At 40.5% G+C, this 18,580-nt stretch overlaps 1 protein-coding gene and 1 long non-coding RNA gene across 2 annotated transcripts in view; both read right to left on the bottom strand.

Moving 5' to 3' along the window:
- The window catches only part of LOC115401620 (NACHT, LRR and PYD domains-containing protein 3-like), a 257,799-nt gene extending 250,350 nt beyond the window's left edge, over positions 1-7,449 (bottom strand). The window contains exons 1-3 of the mRNA XM_030109905.1: positions 7,300-7,449; positions 4,588-4,704; positions 4,416-4,496 (exon numbers count right to left, since the gene is read on the bottom strand). Of these exons, the coding sequence (XP_029965765.1) occupies positions 4,416-4,496; positions 4,588-4,676 (170 nt within the window). The 5' untranslated portion in view covers positions 4,677-4,704; positions 7,300-7,449. The remainder of the gene's footprint in view (positions 1-4,415; positions 4,497-4,587; positions 4,705-7,299) is intronic.
- A 9,105-nt stretch (positions 7,450-16,554) lies between these two features.
- Positions 16,555-18,515, bottom strand: LOC115401624 (uncharacterized). The gene is made up of 2 exons (XR_003932967.1): positions 17,861-18,515; positions 16,555-17,061 (listed from the first exon to the last, which is right to left on the bottom strand). It is a non-coding gene; the product is annotated as an uncharacterized LOC115401624 (long non-coding RNA).
- Positions 18,516-18,580: the final 65 nt, after the last annotated feature.

The following is an 18,580-nucleotide window of genomic DNA, read 5'->3' as shown; positions in this document are numbered from 1 at the left end:
TAATATATAATTTATGAAGTGCAGTAATATATAATGTAATACATGCAGTGAGCTGTGTTCCATCCTGCTCCACTTTTATTTTGAAATGGGTTTCGGAACGGTGTTACCGTAATGCTCGGTGTATTTGCGCACAGCCAGTGAACGTGCGGCTCATTTGACTGCGGGCTAAGAAGTGTAGGCTCACTTGACCGCAGTTCATCATGAGGACATACGCAAACGCGATCTCTGCCATCTCTGTTGCTGACAGCAGGTTGTCCGAGTTGGAGGCAGACTGATAACTCCGCCCCACGGCTGCGCCGTCTACTTCATCTAGCTCCGTCTACCTCTGGCTTTGCCATCGTGAACACACCTACTTAACTTGTTCACAAAGGAAATTCAGCCATAGCAAAAAAGCAAATGTAACAGAGTGGTGCGCCTGGTCAATTTGGATGATGGTATGTTCCTCCCAGCTTTCCCAGTCACACAGAAGGGCACACAGGTTCACCGGTTAACAGAAGGAGTACAGGTTCCAAGTTGAAAATAATTTATTCTCTTGTTTGTTGAATTCGGTTAAATTATCTTTACAAAAAAACTTAATGTACAGACGAGCACTTCATTTCAGTCAAAAGTCCTGTGCGCGGTTGGGCTGGCCCACACCAAGAAGAGACGGGGAAGGGAGACACGTGGAGAGAAAATAGTTTTAACCGGGAGAAAAAGACTGAGTTTGAGTGTATTGGAGCTCAAATGGACGATTTTGGAACGGTTGTTTGTCAGCACGCTGTAACAGTTAATGTTATTACGTTACATCACCACACGGTGGCGCCTCCTTAATTTGTCATGTTCTGTTTCCACCCTTCTTTTTATCTGTTCTGTACTACACTTGTGTCATGGATGCAGCCATGTGTCCATGGACCGTAGGGCTGGACGATATGGCCAAAAACTTTATCACGATATAGGTCTTCATTTCGGTCGATATGATATAATTCCGATATCGATATAAATTATACAGGAAGCTCCTCCAATATAAAATTTTAGAAATAAAAACTAAAATAAATTAAATGTTTACCTTTTATTTAAGAAATATGAAATCACTGTCAAATAAACAGAAGTTTCACCTTTTTCAATATGAATTGCTTTAACTTTACACTTAAATACAGTTATGTTATTGTTATAGATTCAAACAAAGGTGCTTCAACCACAAAGAAAAATAAAAGTGCTCAGAATTACTGCAGTAAACAGAGAAAAGAGTGAGCAACAACAAACATAAATATTACTGGGACAGGGAATAGAAATAACTGCCATACACTCATCTTTTCAATATTAATAGCTTTAACTTTTAAACTGCAACACAGCTTTTCTTATAGATTTAAACAAAGGTACTTCAACCAGGAAGAAAATTAAAGTTCTCAGAAGTACAGAATTACTTGAGGTTGTAGTGATTATGGTGACACTGCAGCGAATCACTGTACTTTTTTTTTTTCTTCGTGGTCTTTGTCTTCACTGTTGCAGCGTCTTGTAAATTGTAGACGGTCCCTTAACCCCGCAGCACCACCGGCTGCTAATCATAAACAATGTTGCTTCTGACGCTTGATAGACAGACACTTTAAATAAAAATGAGCTTGTAGCATGTAGTCCAGCTCACAACGATGGGATGGAGGCGCCCTTTGTATGTTACTGACGTTTTTTAAAGAGTTATTGAGACCGAAAGTCCGCATCTGTGCTGCTAACTTTACTGGACTGTTCAGTGAATGATATATCTGATTCATGGCCACGAATTACAATTTCGTGCGCATGATTTATTATTTCGCGGCCACAAATTAGCTTGTGGAAGCTTGTTCAGTCGCATTTACAGCACGAGTTCTCAATTTGGAGCTCAAACTTACCGCGGAGGAGCTTAGCTTGTAGCCTGAGCTGAGGACAGCCAGCTGTGGTGTGCATGCAGAGCACTGATAACTCTCTTGCGGCGCTTTCTGTTCGGCTTGAATCAGCGGCGCAGTGAACAGCAGTTAGCGATTGTGAAACGCATACTGTAATGCACGATATCGAAAATTTGTTTAAAACTCATATCACTGTTATTGAATAAAAATATACCGCGGTATATATTGCTATCGAAATTCTGTCCAGCACTAATGGACCGCTGTGCCCACTCTAGTAATGTGTGGTAAACTTTATTGTACTGTTCCTGAAGTTAAAATATACAAGTGTGAGAACTAGCAAATCTGCGCTCATCGATTCATCCTGCAGCACACATAAGGACAGCGTTTCTCCGCCGACACCACCACGCATTACAATGCTCAGTTTGGTGCATGTTGAGCCGGTGCGGTGGACTTTTTTTCCGAGTCGCTCCAACTCAAAGAAGGAGCTAGCCAAAAGAATTAACGTGGCTGGAGAAGAGGAGCGGCCAACCAACCATTGCTGGAGGACCACAGACAGGAGGACGGAGGTGAGGGAGGACACAGGTTGCGGAGGCTGGACCTGGACGTCATCTCGGTGGTCTCGAGTGTGTGTGGATTCTACCAGAGCTGTATAGTGGAGGACCGGTGGAGAGGATTCCGCCAAAGGTAGGATATCATTTGGATTTTTAGAGGTACATTTTCATTTGTTTTTTTTTTCCTTTGAGCTCCAACATGCTCGCTAACAGCTGGTACCAACAAACTAAACTATAAAATCCCGGGTATCTCATTTAGCAGACACTGGTTTGATGAAAAGAGTTAAACATTGTGTGCATAAGTTCATCTAATAAATGTGATTTTATGACTGTTAAATTGTGTGACCCCATATGTAATGTGTATCGGAGTGAGGGGTTAATGTGCGTTTTCGTTTAGGACAGTTTTACAAACATTTACAGTTTAGCTCCATAATCGGCTAACTGGGCCTGTCTGCCCTTGGGTAAAGGTTCATACTGTCTTCGATTCGACTTAGTAGCTAAAAGGTTCTTTTCAAAGACAGATAGTAGTCAGAGTAAAGTTACTTCTACTAGTTTCGGTCACATCCGGTGACCTTCCTCAGGAGGCACGTCAAGTGATGGGAAGTGACGTGTCAAACAGGCTGCTGGCTCTTCTTGTGATGTTTTCCAGACAGTAGGGGGAAACTACGCCCCCTACTGTCTGAGGCCTTCTCCAGGACTGCGTCCCACGTGCGTGACAAGGTGTACGCCCCCTCGTCACGGTCCATGCTCCTTGGACCTCGCTTGCGGATCTCGATGGCTTCTCTGATCCAGCGTTGGTACTTGTTGCAGTAACAAGTGAGAGTAATGAGAGTAACTTTACTCTCACTACTATCTGTCTTTTAAAAGAACCTTTGAGCTACTGGGCCTGTCTGCATCCTAGACAGAGTGTAAATCTCCTGTTTGTCATCATTGGTATTCATCCAGTAGTAGCAGACTCCTGATCAAGTCATTTTCCGTGCCTTATTTGAGAACTGCTCTGTCAGAGGTATTGTGACACTGTGACTGGATCTTGACTTGAGGAAGAGGGCTACACATGTATTTGTATTGAACTGTTCCGGTACGTGACGTTTGGTTCGGTCCAGGGCTGTGCACAGGTGAGTTCACGAGCCGGACGTTTTTTTTTTGTTGTTTTTTTTTGGCTCACGGGCCAGACGTTGCATGTGTTTATGTTCTACCATGCACAGCTACACCTGCAGCCCGTGTGCATGACGGCTACTGCTAGCAGCCTCGTCCATGCTTTACATATCCGCGTGTGTGCGCATTGCGCTTGGTCCCTGTGATGTAAAAATCGTCATGAATTCCTGTCTGCAAGGGTCCGCGTGTTGAAAAGTGACTGTGTGAAGCAAACAGGCTGTAGCCCCGTCTGAGAAGACACCCAGAGAACTGATGGACGGAGAGAGCAGACTGTCAGGGGGGCTGAGAAGGTCTGCCGAAATCTAATCATTGGGGCTCCGCCCCCCGTGATTCAGGAACAGAAAATAAAGGCTAAATAAACTCTGGTACTAAATGATAATGTACTGACAATGTATGTGCCTTATTTCCTATAAATGATCTGTAATAAAGGAGCCGGAAAAGCTTCTCGAGGATCAGTGCGCCTGCATGGAATTTGCACGGCGTGAGCCCAAATGGAGCATGGTGCGAGGAGAATTTTTTTTAACTTATTACCAAGCAGCACTTTGCATTTATTTCATTTTCCTGTTTAAAACAGTGAGTTGTCTCAGTAATTTTTTGTTTACAAATAATAAAAAACCAAATGAACAACAAGAAAATTTAGGTTTTGCATTTTGTTCCTGTACTGTATCGAACAGAACCGTGACCTCAGAACCGAGGTACGTATCGAACCGAGATTTCTGTGTATCATTACACCCCTAGTGAGAACTACTGAACCGTTAGAAGCTTTAGCAGGATTATGGCTTCAATTACATGACTATGAAAAATGTTCTTTCTAATACATGGAAAGCAGAAGACAACAGAAAATAAAACTCACTGTTCTCTGAAATTTATTACATCGTCCTTGGACCAGCCACTCTTCAGGGACACACAGCTGGGTTCAACTTCAGGATATGAACTGAAACAAAGACATAAAGGCATCTCTCTCTCTCTCTCTCTGTAAAATGACGTGAAGAACAGTGGAGGACAGTTAAAGATGGAGGTCTCACCTCTGAGCTTCGGTCTGGTTCTCATGTTCCCCATAGCGAGCCCTTTGAGAGGGAGGGACTCCCTCCTCTCTGTCCTCACACTGATCCATGGCAGAACACACACCTACACCGACACACCTACACACCCACCCACACCCACACACACACACACACACACACACACACACACACACACACACACACACACGGATATTACATAGAGGTTGAGGTCCTGTGTTTCTTCTCTGAACTCAGCCTTTCTGATGACCAGTCTGAGCTTCAAACTACAGTTGAATGATGTTCTGATGAACACCATGCGGTGGGGAGCAAAGTGTGAATATGGCTGCAGGCCGCAGACTGCTGCTGGTACAAGCTGCACGAAAAGAAAGAACAAAATGCTACACCGCTCGAAGCTCAATCTGGAGCAGCATGAAAGGAGTAATAAGTAAGTTACAGACTAATAAATCAAACAGACAATTATAATACTGTACTGTAATAATACTATAGTAGTAATATTGTACTGTATGGTGTCAAGAACAACACTGTTAACCTGTAAACAAATGTTTGCAGGGAAGGTACAACAACACAACACAAACGAGTCAACAAATAATTATCCTGAGACATTTAAATGCTGTAAAATAAAATTAAAGTGGAAAAAAAATATTTGAGACAGTGTTTTAAACCTCAAAATGTTGGAGGCAGAAATCTGAATTAAAGCTTCTTTGAAAAATGTGCACACTCCCATAGTGTCCTTTTAATCCAGTTTCTTCCACTGTACCATTCTTCCATTGGAGTTCTCCATCAGCTTCACTGCTCACTTCCAGTCATTCGCTCTTTTCGTTCTGTCCACAGCAGCTCTTCTGCCCTCCTCACCTCCACACACTCACTCCAGCACAAATTAACCTTCCAGTGAATAATGGGCTTGCAACGTGACAAGTATCACCTGTGCCACAAACCACCCGAGGTGGATAAGGCCATCAGGCCCCCTGTAAAATTCCCATGAGAATTTTCTGCATGATATTTCTTGTTTTGCTAAATCTTATCATAGATCAGGAAGACTTTGCACATTTCTGTTCCCCTTTAAGTCCACAAATTGGTTCCATTAAGACAGACCAGGCTGAACCACATCCTCAACGTTCACCGCTTAAGGTGGAGCACTTCACTCAGGAGATGGCAGCTGGCTGAACCCCGGTGACCAGGCGAGTTCGACCAGTCGTGGCCGCTCTGAGCTGCACATCGTGAAGAGGAGCGATCCTCAGTCAAACTCGCTCTGAAATGTCGCTTTACTCACACATTTCAACCGAGAATGTAACCACCTAGACTGCCATTATGTATTTCGCTCATACTATTCTATACATCCTATGCGCCTTAAAATGTGGTGCGCCCCATGTATGAATTGTTTTTTTAATAAAAGCCATTCATTGACTGTGCGCCTATTAATCCAGTGTGCCTTACAGTGCCGAAAATATGGTACCGGTTCTCCAGTGGAGCAACCGTCAGCCAATTGGTGGTCAGAGATGTCATTTTAGCAGTGATTAAACTATTTTTATATATTTAGTCAATTGAAATAAATCCTGATTGTATTCATGGAACTAAAAAAATATAATATGTATCAAAGGTGGTGGAGAATGACAGCCAGCTATAGTTTACAGTATATTTGATGACTGGAGTTGTTTAGTGTGGTTCAGCATGTGACTCTGAAGATGCTGTGTCTTCACACAGCTTGTGTGTTTTTAAAGTTTTTTTATCGTGTTATTGCTGTGCATTTTCAGGTATTTTTTTTTACATGTATTTATTTACTGTATTTTGATGCTTCCCTGTCAGAAGTACTGTTTGAAATATGTATGGAAGCGAGCTGTTGTCCTGGTTTTATGATATTTACATGGTAAAAACATGAAATATGACAATAAACTGTGTTACTCCACTGATCACAAATGAAGGCGACAGTCCAGTGAGGCTGGATTAATTAGAAATAACCACAGGAGATGTTTTTATTTTTCAGCATATCAGCATGTCTATTGATTATTAAGATATCAAGTTTATAAATTCGGAGTGATGAGGAGATCAATACAGGGCGACCCCTGCTGGTCATTTTTTTTAACTACTTTCATGAAGTCATGAACCGAAAAAAATTCATTTTTTTTGTCCGACAATTAGAACCAAAGAGCAGTGAAGCACAGAGTAATCATGTGTGCGCAGTAGTATTATTACTGCTATGAGATATTTACAGTCCTGACAGGAGGCTGGAGCCTCCTCCAGCAGACAGACATTTACTGCTGTGTTGAGAAGACTTTTACTTTGACGAGAGCGGCCTCAGCCCCTCCCACCTGTCTAAAAGGTAATAATGGGTGGAAAATCCGTTTTGTCAGAACGGAAAAACGAGAAAACGAGTTGAATTCTCGTTTTTTCATTTTTGGGCAAAAACGAAAAAACGAGAAAATGACCCGTTTATTGGAATCTGATTATGTCAATTTGACAGGAAATCAAACTAACAAAAGGTACCTTGTCCCAGCAGCTGTCAGGTTTGTGATGGTGTGAATAAAGAGAAAAAGAGAAGTTAAAAAGTCTCCTGGTCCGTTCCGGTGTTGCTTTGCCGTAGAAAACAATTTGGCGTCTCATAGTTTCCGTTTTAGCGGAGCAGACGTGCTCCCGGGACCAGGAGATACAGATCTCAGCAGGCATGCATAACTCGGCACAACACCGAAAGCTTCTAAAGAGCTGACAGATTCTCACCTGAACTCTCTTCACATCTTCTTACAGACTCTTCTCCATGTCTGAGGAAACTTGAGGAGAGAAGAACCTGCCCTGTTTTCTTCTCAGTCCGTCTCTCAGTTCGCAGATAAAATGCTTTCACTTCTCACCCAAAGGAGGAAACAGGAGGGGAGGGAGGCTTTTCTCAGAAATCACGTGTTCTGCTTGTTGACTCAACGTGAGAGGAGGCGGAGCCAGAAACATTTCAGTAGAAAAGCAGAAGTTATTCAGTGTTAAGACAGACTTCTCTTGGGGTGGCATGTCAGCCTCTTTTAACAGAACAAAAAAAAAAGAGTGTCTAATATGAAAAAAAAAAAACAGTTGGTATGACAGAGTAGATAATAAACATGTTTAAAGTGTTTCTACTAATTAGGGTAAAAAAAGACAAGAAAATGTTGTTAAAAGGTTTTTAAACTGTAAAAACATTTAAAAAATGTATGTGGATGCCACAAACAGGTTATTTCTCACTAACCTGAGAAATAACCCGCTTTGATAGTTGGGTAAAACTGGAGTGAATCTCATGACATGTTTGCTAAAAAAAAAATGAGGTGACCAAAAGGATATCATAACTGATGATATAACGTCAGTTTGATGTAATAAAGACTTCTCTAAATACACAGTCGTTTCATATTTATTTGATTTAACTTATTCATTTACATTGAACATACAGTACATAAAGATTAATCACAATATATAAAAATGGCATGAGCTATGTCTGCAGCTTTAAAGAACGCAAATAATGAAAGAGTCAAATAATATCTGAAAATAAAAAAAAATAAATAAACAAATAAACAAAAATCTAAAAAAAATGTCATGCATGTATTAACTAGCCACAATTTAATAACCATTATTGACCCTCATGACCAAACTTTCTCGGAGTTCTTCAGAAATGTCAAGTTTTTTGCCTTTTGCTGGCTCTGAGTGGATTGAGGAACATTTTCAGCAGCAGTCTCTCCTCGGTGATCCACACCTCATGGTGCCGTTAAAGGGATACTTCAACATTTTGGCAAATTGGCCCATTTAGCACAATTCCTTCGTCATTTAGAACAGCATACTTACTTCTTTGTGAGGGCGAGCTGTTGTTTATTCAGAGGTGAGTCGGGGAAGGTTTTCGGGACGGACACAATGGAAGTGGATGGTATTTTTGGTTCCCCTCATCAAACTCATCAAATACACAATCCAACATCCCCAAAACACTTTGGTGGACACGTTATAATCCGCACAAGTTTGGTCCCACATTAACAAAACTCTTTCAATTTGCTTGCCGACAGGTCCATGTTATTGATCTCCACATCTTTATAGAACAAAAAAAAATCATTTGGTCAAATCAAAATGTCCTTACTGGGAGCATTTCTAATGATACTGTCTAATATATTTCATATTCCCTCAAAATCATTTTTATTATTTTCTATTATTTTATGGTAAGAGTGCTTCTTACATGCTCTCATTACATTATGTTGCTGATATTGATATTGTTGATATCTATTGAATATATTTTCTGCCTCCTTAGTTCTGTATTTTCAGAAATTCTCCACTTCTTAGAATTTTTTGGGGGAAGAATTTTCAGTTGTTCATTGAATATCTTTATATTATCCTTTTCAGTGTGTGAATGGGTGAATGTAATTTTTTTCTTGGGCTCTGCCCAAGCAGCATCAAAGCAGCGTAAGTGTCGTCCATTTACCATTCACCACATGTACAATACCCACAAAATCTTGATGGCTGCACGATGATTGTGACCAGTATTTCCCACTTTTATGCAATTACTCAATTCAAGTCATCCACAACTTCAGCTCATCCTCATGCAAACTAAGTTATTGACACAACTGGAACGACTGTGAAACAGGACTCACAGTCACTGAGCAAAACCAAGTACACAACATTGTTATTTGAGCAGTGCTACAGGACGTGTGTACTGACAAAATAACATGTCTACAAAGACAAGACAAACTTCCTACAGCTAGTCCTAAAACCAGACACAGTAAGAAGGTGTGTCGTTTGTTTGAACTTCTCTTTAAAGTGACCGATGAGAGCCGGTCAGTGTCTGAGAGCCAGTTGTCCACTCTTCCTTCCAGCGTCTCCTGTATACCTTCTGAGTCCAAACTGTCACCACTGCCTTCATGTGAACGACTGACAACATCTCCGAGTTTCAGTTTTCCACAGCATGCTCCGGTCACCTGAACGCAGCAGCTAACTCGTGGAGAAGAAGTGTTGACAAACCGGAGCAGAGCTCCAGAATGTGCTTTGGAATAACTGGTTTCCCTATTAATTGGCGACTGGGTTTCTTTTACATCCCTTGTTGCTGGCAGATGTTAAAAACCAGACAAAGAGCCGTGTCAGACCTTTTATGAGTCGGATTTCAACACCTGCTGCCAGTAACAGCAGGAAATGCTCAAGACATTTGGTTGTTAGATAACAAGGAAACCGGTTAAACTGAAACTCCATGTTGACCGTTTTATCAGAGATTTTAGCAATGGAACACACACACACACACACACACACACACACATACACACACACACAAAGCAGAGCAGTATTTAGTATTTTGAAGCTCTTCTCTGGGGATGATGTGCAAGAGAAACCACAATGTAATGTGTGTCAGAAAAACATCTCTTTTGAATTCGGGTCACTAAAACTAATTAAACCACCAGATGTAACAGTGTCAGATGTCAGAAAATAACACACTAATGAGGTTGACGTCTCCAACAGAGATCACGTGACATTCATCAAGGAGCCGGTCTTTTTCAACGGCTCTTTCAAACAAACGGCTCCCTTCAAGGAACCAGAAAACCCAGCTCCAATGCGATCCTACCCAGAACGACTGCAGACAGGTTCATTATGAAGTCCAGATCCATGAAGTCCAGAACAGTGACACAGGAGGGTGCAGGGTGAGTGGGAGCACACGAGGAGAGCATGGAAACCCAGGAAGCCAAGAAAGAAAGACAGACAAACCAACAAAGATTAGACGACAGAGACGAGACACAACAGGCTGGAAGACTGGAACGTGAGGTGAGGCAGAAAGACAAGGACAGCAGGACAGGATGGGAGACCCACTCAGGGGGGAGGACTCTGACAGTAACCGCCTCAGATGCTCAGAAAACACAACCACACACACACCTGTCACGCAGTAATGTATTTTTATTGACTGTAAGTATGGAAATTCCAGTTACAGCTGCAGAAATGAATAATAATGTTTCTCCACTGCATCAAAAACATCTAAAAAAACCCATCAAAACACACAATAGATGTAAAAGTTATTTGTCCAAAAGGCCAAAGGATGTTTTCTCCGGTATTAGAAGAAATCAGAACAGACAATCAAGAAAATGTTTAAATTACATGAAAATCCTGATCAATACATGGTCGGTAAGAGAAAATATCAAAAATAATAGTTATCTTACACAAAATACTTTGTCAACAAAAAAATTACTCCACACACTATTCTTGTCCCTATTATTGCCACATCTCACATACAGTGTGGGAGTGTGGGGGCACACTTGTAAAACAATAATCCATCCGATTTTCATACTACCAAAAAAAGCAATAAGAATTGTCAATCATAGCGACTATGACGCACAAACAAATCCACTTTTCTTTAAAAACCGACTTCCTAAACGAGATGACTTAACAAACTTAAACACAGCAGTTATAATGTATGAAGCATATCACAATATTCTCCCAGACTGCATGCAGGAACTGTTCAAAGAGAGACCAGATATAATCTGATGGGCACTGCAATATTCAATAAAAAAACGCAAGAACAAATACTAAAGGGGTGGCTGTGGTTCAGTGGGGAGAGCAGTTGTCTTGCAATCGGGAGGTTGTTAGTTTGATTCCTGTCTCCCCCTGTCTGCATGTCGACGTGTCCTTGGGCAAGACACTGAACCCTAAATTGCCCCCAGTGGATGGACCGAGCGCCTTGCATGGTGGCTGCCTCCACTGGTGTGTGAATGTGAGTGTGAATGGGTAGATGTGTTAAAAGAGAGGACAGGGAAAGGAAAGGGAAGAGAGAGTAGAACAAAAAGGAGGCAAAAGAAGAAATAAAAAGTAATAAACAACAGGAAAATATGGAAAAATAAGTGACTCCCTTTGCTATCTTCTGTTTGGACTGTTGTCTTGGGTTCAAATTTTATATAATGTTTTTTTTTTCCATACAGCAGCAAGGTAATGGTGGGCAAAATAAGCTTCGGCTTCAGCCCTAAACCTTTTCGGTCAAACAATATGTGATATATAATATATATATATACATATATATATATATATATATATATATATATATATATATATATATGTATATATATATATGTATACACACACACACATACAGGACTGTCTCAGAAAATTAGAATATTGTGATAAAGTTCTTTATTTTCTGAAATGCAATTAAAAAAACAAAAATGTCATACATTCTGGATTCATTACAAATCAACTGAGATATTTCAAGCCTTTTATTATTTTAATATTGCTGATTATGGCTTACAGCTTAAAGCGATACTTCAACATTTTGGCAAATTGGCCCATCTAGGGCAATTCGGTAGTCATTTAGAACAGCATACTTACTTTTTTTGTGAGGGCGAGCTGTTGTTTATTCAGCGGTGCGTCTGAGGAGAGCTTCACGGCGGACATAATGGAAGTGGATGGTACAGTAGCTTCCCTCGTCAAACTCATCAATCCAACACAATCCAACAACCCCAAAACACACTTTGGTGGACACGTTATAATCCCCACATTCACTACGCTGTGAAATATTAATGCAAAATTACGAGATTGAGCGTTTTTTTGCGAAGATTGCTAAGACGGAACTACTTACTAAACATGGCGTCTGGGCGTAGTGATCTCAAAAGAAAAAGTAGTTCCCAGTATTTGCTTCAATGTCGTAACGCTACAATATTATTTGTTGGCGTTTCACAGCGTAGTGAATTTGCGGATTATAACGTGTCCACCAAAGTGTGTTTTGGGGTTGTTGGATTGTGTATTTGATGAGTTTGACGAGGGAAGCTACTGTACCGTCCACTTCCATTATGTCCGCCGTGAACAGCGGCCTTTAGCTCATTTGCATTGTTGGGTCTGGTGTCTTTCAGCTTCTTCTTGACAAAACCCCACAAATTCTCAACGGGGTTCAGGTCAGGGGAATTGGCAGGCCAATCGAGGACAGTAATGCCATGGTCAGTACACCAGTTACTGGAGGTTTTGGCACTGTGGGCAGGTGCCAGATCATGCTGGAAAATGAAATCATCATCTCCATAGAGCTTTTCAGCAGAAGGAAGCATGTGGTGCTCTAAAATCTCTTGGTACACAGCTGCATTTACTCTGGACTTGATGAGACACAGTGGACCAACACCAGCAGCTGACATGGCTCCAAACCATCGCTGACTGTGGGAACTTCACACTGGATTTCAAGCAACTTGGATTTTGCTCCTCTCCAGCCTTTCTCCAGACTCTGGCGCCTTGACTTCCAAATGAAATACAAAACTTGCTTTGGTCTGAAAAGAGGACTTTGGACCACTCTTCAACTGTCCAGTGCTTCTTTTCCACAGCCCAAGTCAGACGCTTTTTCCGTTGTCTTGAGTTCAGAAGTGGCGTGACCATGGGAATACGGCTATTGTAGCCCATTTCCCGGACACGTCTGTGAACAGTGGCTTTTGATACCTGGACTCCAGCTTCAGTCCACTGTCTTTGAAGCTCCCCCAAATTCTGGAAGCGGCTCTTCTTCACAATGCTGTTAAGCCTGCGGTCATCTCTCTTGGTTGTGCAGCGTTTCCTGCCACATTTCTCCTTCCAACAGACTTTTTGTGAATGTGCTTTGAACGGCACTCTGTGAACAACCTGCTCTTTGAGAAATGTCTTTTTGTGTCTTCCTCTCCTGATGGAGGGTGTCAATGATGGTCCTCTGGACAGCAGTCAGATCAGCAGTCTTCCCCATACTTGTGATTTAGTTTACTGAACCAAGCTGAGTGTTTTTCAAGGCTCAGGAAACACTTGCAGGTGTTTCGAGTTATTTCGACGATTCAAGTGATTAGTTCAATAGCCTACTAGTATACTTTTTCATGATATTCTAATATTTTGAGATAGGATTTTTGAGTTTTCTTAAAGGTGCATTAAGGAGTTTTACAACCTTAAAAATACTTATTTTCCACCATAAATATGTTCCACATTTTTAATGATGTGTACAATGTGCCCTGACATATTCATTACAAGTACCTCTAACAGCGCTAAATTGTCACTTGAAAGTCACAGTGCCAGTCTGGCACCAGCATGTTTTGGGGGAGAATTTGAAAGGAATGACGTAATGCGCGCTCTGGCTGGATAGGTTTCGATTTGTCCGCCATTACTCCGCCAGATGCTTAGTGAGCAACAACTGAGCAGGATCTTCCAGAAAGTAAGAAAAGACTGGCTTCTCGCACTGCCACAGCTCCACACAGACTCCACCAGGTAAAAGAAACTTAAATTTTACTTGAGCACTTCTAAACGAGCGAAGACGGAGTCCCCCTCTTCCCTGCACGTGAGCCACAGGGACAAGTTTTTTCACTGAGCTGCATCACGCCCAAGGCCTGCAGGGGGCTCTGTTTCGCATAAAACGTGCAAACTCCTCAATGCACCTTTAAGCTGTAAGCCATAATCAGCAATATTAAAATAATAAAAGGCTTGAAATATCTCAGTTGATTTGTAATGAATCCAGAATGTATGACATTTTTATTTTTTTAATTGCATTTCAGAAAATAAAGAACTTTATCACAATATTCTAATTTTCTGAGACAGTCCTGTATGTATATATATATATATATATATATATATATATATATATATATATATATATATATATATATATATATATATATATATATACACACACACATATATATATATATATACATACATACATACATACACATGTATATATGTATATATATGTGTGTGTGTGTGTGTGTGTGTGTGTGTGTGTGTGTGTGTGTGTATTCAAGTCTTACCTGCCATGTACTTTTCTGTTTATTATGCTTTATGACTGAAATAAAATCTATCTAAAAAAGAAAAGAGATGACACAGAATTGATCTGATTGAAATAAAGTAGAAAAAAATGATTAAGGAAAATATAGAGACACATTATCAGGTTATTGTCAGAACTGGTTCAGACCCACTCCTTCTCTTTTGCAGTAACATGTATTTGCCACTGGGGGCATTGCTTTCATAGAAGTGACAGTATGAAGTAGCTGGTGGCCTCCATCTCCTGTTGGAGGGTCATGGTTGCAAAATCAAAGGTCAGTGTTGGGAGGGTTTTTTGTTAATGTATTCCCCTACATATTACTGATTACATGTCCTAAAATGTAATCTGTAAAGTATTCCCTTGGATTACTCAAATAAAGTAATGTATTCAAAACACTTTTGAATTACTTTTAGCTACTTCAAATTGGTCTATCGAAGTGGTTCTCAAATGTTTTGTATCCAAGGCACACTAAAGGACAAGTAAGAATCTCAAGAGACCTATTCTGGCAAAAAGTCTTGATAACACGAGTAATCACGCATATCATGTAAAATATCTGTAAATTTGCATATTATTGATTAATACAAAGATTATGAAAATTATGTTAAAAAAATAACATCATCAGAGCACTTGTCGTGCCAAAAAGTGATTCCCTGTCATAAAGTGATTTCCGGTCCGCGGGCAGCTGAAAAGCGCAGCTTCTGTGGCTCTGCAGCAGTCTTAATTGGGCTCAAACAAGTTTGTTTCTGATCATCCAACGATGTTTATTTGTGTTTGCGTTTGATAGCCTCCTGTACGTCCAGTTGCCTTATATCGCTGTTAAATACCAGTAAGCTAGTTGACGATTTTAACCTGGCTTGTTGTTATGCTAATAAAGATATGTCACGGAGGTGACACGTTTTCTTTTCTTTCTTTTTTTCTTCTTTTTTTTGCAATTTCATCCCAAGCAGTGCGTCGTACGGAAATCACTTTCTGGCAGAAATCAAGTTTTGGCTGATTCCAGTCCGCGGAATCAGCTTTTAGCAAGCAAAATAAGCTGATTTTTACATTGTAATGTCCCTTTCCTCTTTTGTTAACTGGTATAAAGTATTGGTTTTACTCAAATGATGTAAATGTGATTCTGCTGTGTTATATTAAATCGTTTTGAGGCAAAATATCGATCCATATGCAATACCGGAGGCATGAATCAGCTTTTGGCAAGCAAAATAAGCTGATTTTGACATTGTAATGTCCCTTTTCTCAATTTTCAAGCCGTACAACACTGCTTGGGATGAAATTACTCTGTCGAGCAATCTAGCAATTTTGGTGAAAAAAAAAGAGAAAAGAAAACGTGTCACCTCCGTGATATATCTTTATTAGCATAACAACAAGCCAGGTTAAAATCGTCAACTAGCTTACTGGTATTTAACAGCGATATAAGGCAACTGGACGTACAGGAGGCTATCAAACGCAAACACAAATAAACATCGTTGGATGATCAGAAACAAACTTGTTTGAGCCCAATTAAGACTGCTGCAGAGCCACAGAAGCTGCGCTTTTCAGCTGCCCGCGGACTGGAAATCACTTTATGGCAGGGAATCACTTTTTGGCACAACACCGCCATCATTCATTCAGCAGACACATCGCACTTCCTTCCACAGCGCCCTCTGCAGTCCTCAAAGTACATTCTTAGTTTGATTAAATATAGTGATTCTTGTAATTTTCAGAAATGTATACCAAATGCATGACAAAACTGTCAAAATACTGAAAGACTAAAATGAAAGTAAAACATGGATTGCTGTGGACTAAATTTGAATTAAAGCCAAATCAAACAAAGTCTAACATGTGACTTGATGAGGGACTGAGACTAAAATGAAATTAAAAATTCTTGTGTCAAATAAACTCTGCTTGGAGCCATAAAACATGTTGAAGCTTTAAAATGAGGCAGATGTGTCTCGAGCGAGGTTAAATCCCAAAGCAGACTCACACAGGACATGACGGCTCGACAGGTTCATTATGAAGTCCGGATCCATGAAGTCCAGAACAGTGACACAGGAGGGTGCAGGGTGAGTGGGAGCACACGAGGAGAGCATGGAAACCAAGAAAGAAAGACGAACCAACCCAGAAAGATGACAGAGACAAGACACGATAGGCTGAAAGACTGGAACGTGAGGTGAGGCAGAAAGACAAGGACAACAGGACAGGATGGGAGACCCACTCAGGGGGAGGACTCTGACAGTAACCCCCTCAGATGCTCAGAAAACCACCACACAGCCACACACACCTGTCAAACAATGATGTAGTTTTATTTATCAATTATGAAAATTCCAGTTACAGCTGCAGCCATGAATAATGTTTCTCCACAGCATTAAAAACATAAAAAAAACCTTCAAAACATACAATAGAAGCAAAAGTAGTTTATCCAAAAGGCCAAAAGATGTTTTTTTTCCGTATTAGAAAAAATCAGATCAGACAATCAAGAAAATGTTTAAATTCCATGAAAATCCTGATCAATACACAATAGGTAAGAGATGGCACAGAACTGATCTGATTGAAATAAAGTAAAAAAATAAATCAGTGAAGGAAAATATAGAGACACATTATCAGGTTATTTTCAAAACTGATTCAGACCGACTCTTTCTCTCTTGCAGTAACATGTTTTTTTTGTCACGGCTTTCACAGAAGTGACATTAAGTAGCTGGTGGCCTCCATCTCCTGTTGGAGCGTCATGGTTGCCGAATCAAAGGTCAGTGTTGGGAGGGTTACTTGTTAATGTATTCCCCTCCACATTACTGATTACCGTATTGGCCCGAATATAAGACAATGTTTTTTTTCCAGAAATTGTATCCTCAAAAGTGGGGTCGTGTTATAATCGCGGACTTACGGTAGATGGTCAATACCCATCCGCGCCGCTAGATGGAGCCAAAGTATCACTGAGCAGAGAGCGAGTGGAGCGATGAAATGAGATCAAATGATCTGATGAAAAATGGCGGATCATCTGGAACAAAGGGGCTGAACGCTGGACAACTGAGCAACAACAGAGGAGAAGTTATGATACCAACTTTAAACTGATGGTGATCAACGCAGCAGAGTTATCAAACTACTGCCAAGCCGCCAGGAGATCTGGTGGAGCAGAGCCTCGTTCTTATTGGAGAGCACAGAAAAAACGCCTACAAATGCTAACGCTATGAGAAAAGCTTTCCGTGGTCCTGAGAGACGCTTCAGAGAGACTGATAGAAGGGTGAGTGAATACGTCTCTGAAAAACTGAAAGAAGGAATGTCCACCACCAGAGCCTGATTCAGCTGAAGGAACTGGAAAGTTATTTACATCATTTATGCAGTTTGGACCCCTTGAGGCTTCTTATTTGTTGCTTATTGTTTCTTATTTTGAGAAAGAGAATATATTTTTTCATTTTCTATCTCGTGAAATGTTATCTCAGTTGTGCGTTTTTCAGTTTATAATAATTGTATATAAAAAAAAGTTGTTTTATGAGTGACCTTATTGTCTTCAGCATTTTTTTTTTCTCAAAATGATCTTTGAAAAATAGGGGTCGTGTTATAATCGGAGTCGTCTTATATTCGGGCCAATACGGTATATGTCCTAAAATGTCATCTGTAATGTAGTCCCTTGGGTTACTCAATTGAAATAATGTATTCTAAATACTTTTGGATTACTTTTAGCTGACTTCAAATTGGTCAGGTGCAGTGGTTGCCAAATGTTTTGTGTCCAAGGCACACCAAAGGACAAGTAAGAATCTCAAGACACACCTACATGGCAAAAAAATCTTGATAACACAAGTTATCACTCGTATCATGTGAAATATCAGTTAATAATATTAATGAATTAATGAACATTAATAACTAATACAAAAGACAAAGAAAACTAAATTATTTAAAAAATTAATTCATAACATCATCAAAGCAGCAGTTGCAGCGTTGAAACCAGACAGGTCACAAAATTAAAAACGAGGCAAAGAAAACTGCAGAAATGAAGCACAAAGAACTGTCAATGCAGGGAGTCTGCGCTGTCCATGGTCCTGAACTACAAATTTCAAATGTAACATTTGGTGTCAACATTGAAATGTATGCTTTTGTAATTATTAATTAATATGTCTTATGATCCATCCATTTTCTTTGCCGCTTCTCCCTTTCGGGGTCGCGGGTGGCTGGAGCCAATCCCAGCTGCTGCGGGCGAGGGCAGGGTACACCCTGGACAGTTCGCCAGTCTGTCGCAGGGCTGACATAGACAGACAACCATGCACACTCACATTCACACCTAGGGGCAATTTTAGGGTGATCAATTAACCTGAC

This window comes from Salarias fasciatus, chromosome 15 (assembly GCF_902148845.1).
Source record: "Salarias fasciatus chromosome 15, fSalaFa1.1, whole genome shotgun sequence".
Lineage (NCBI taxonomy): Eukaryota > Metazoa > Chordata > Actinopteri > Blenniiformes > Blenniidae > Salarias > Salarias fasciatus.
The sequence above is the reverse complement of the archived record's forward strand: the minus strand, read 5'-3'. Positions and strand labels throughout refer to the sequence as shown.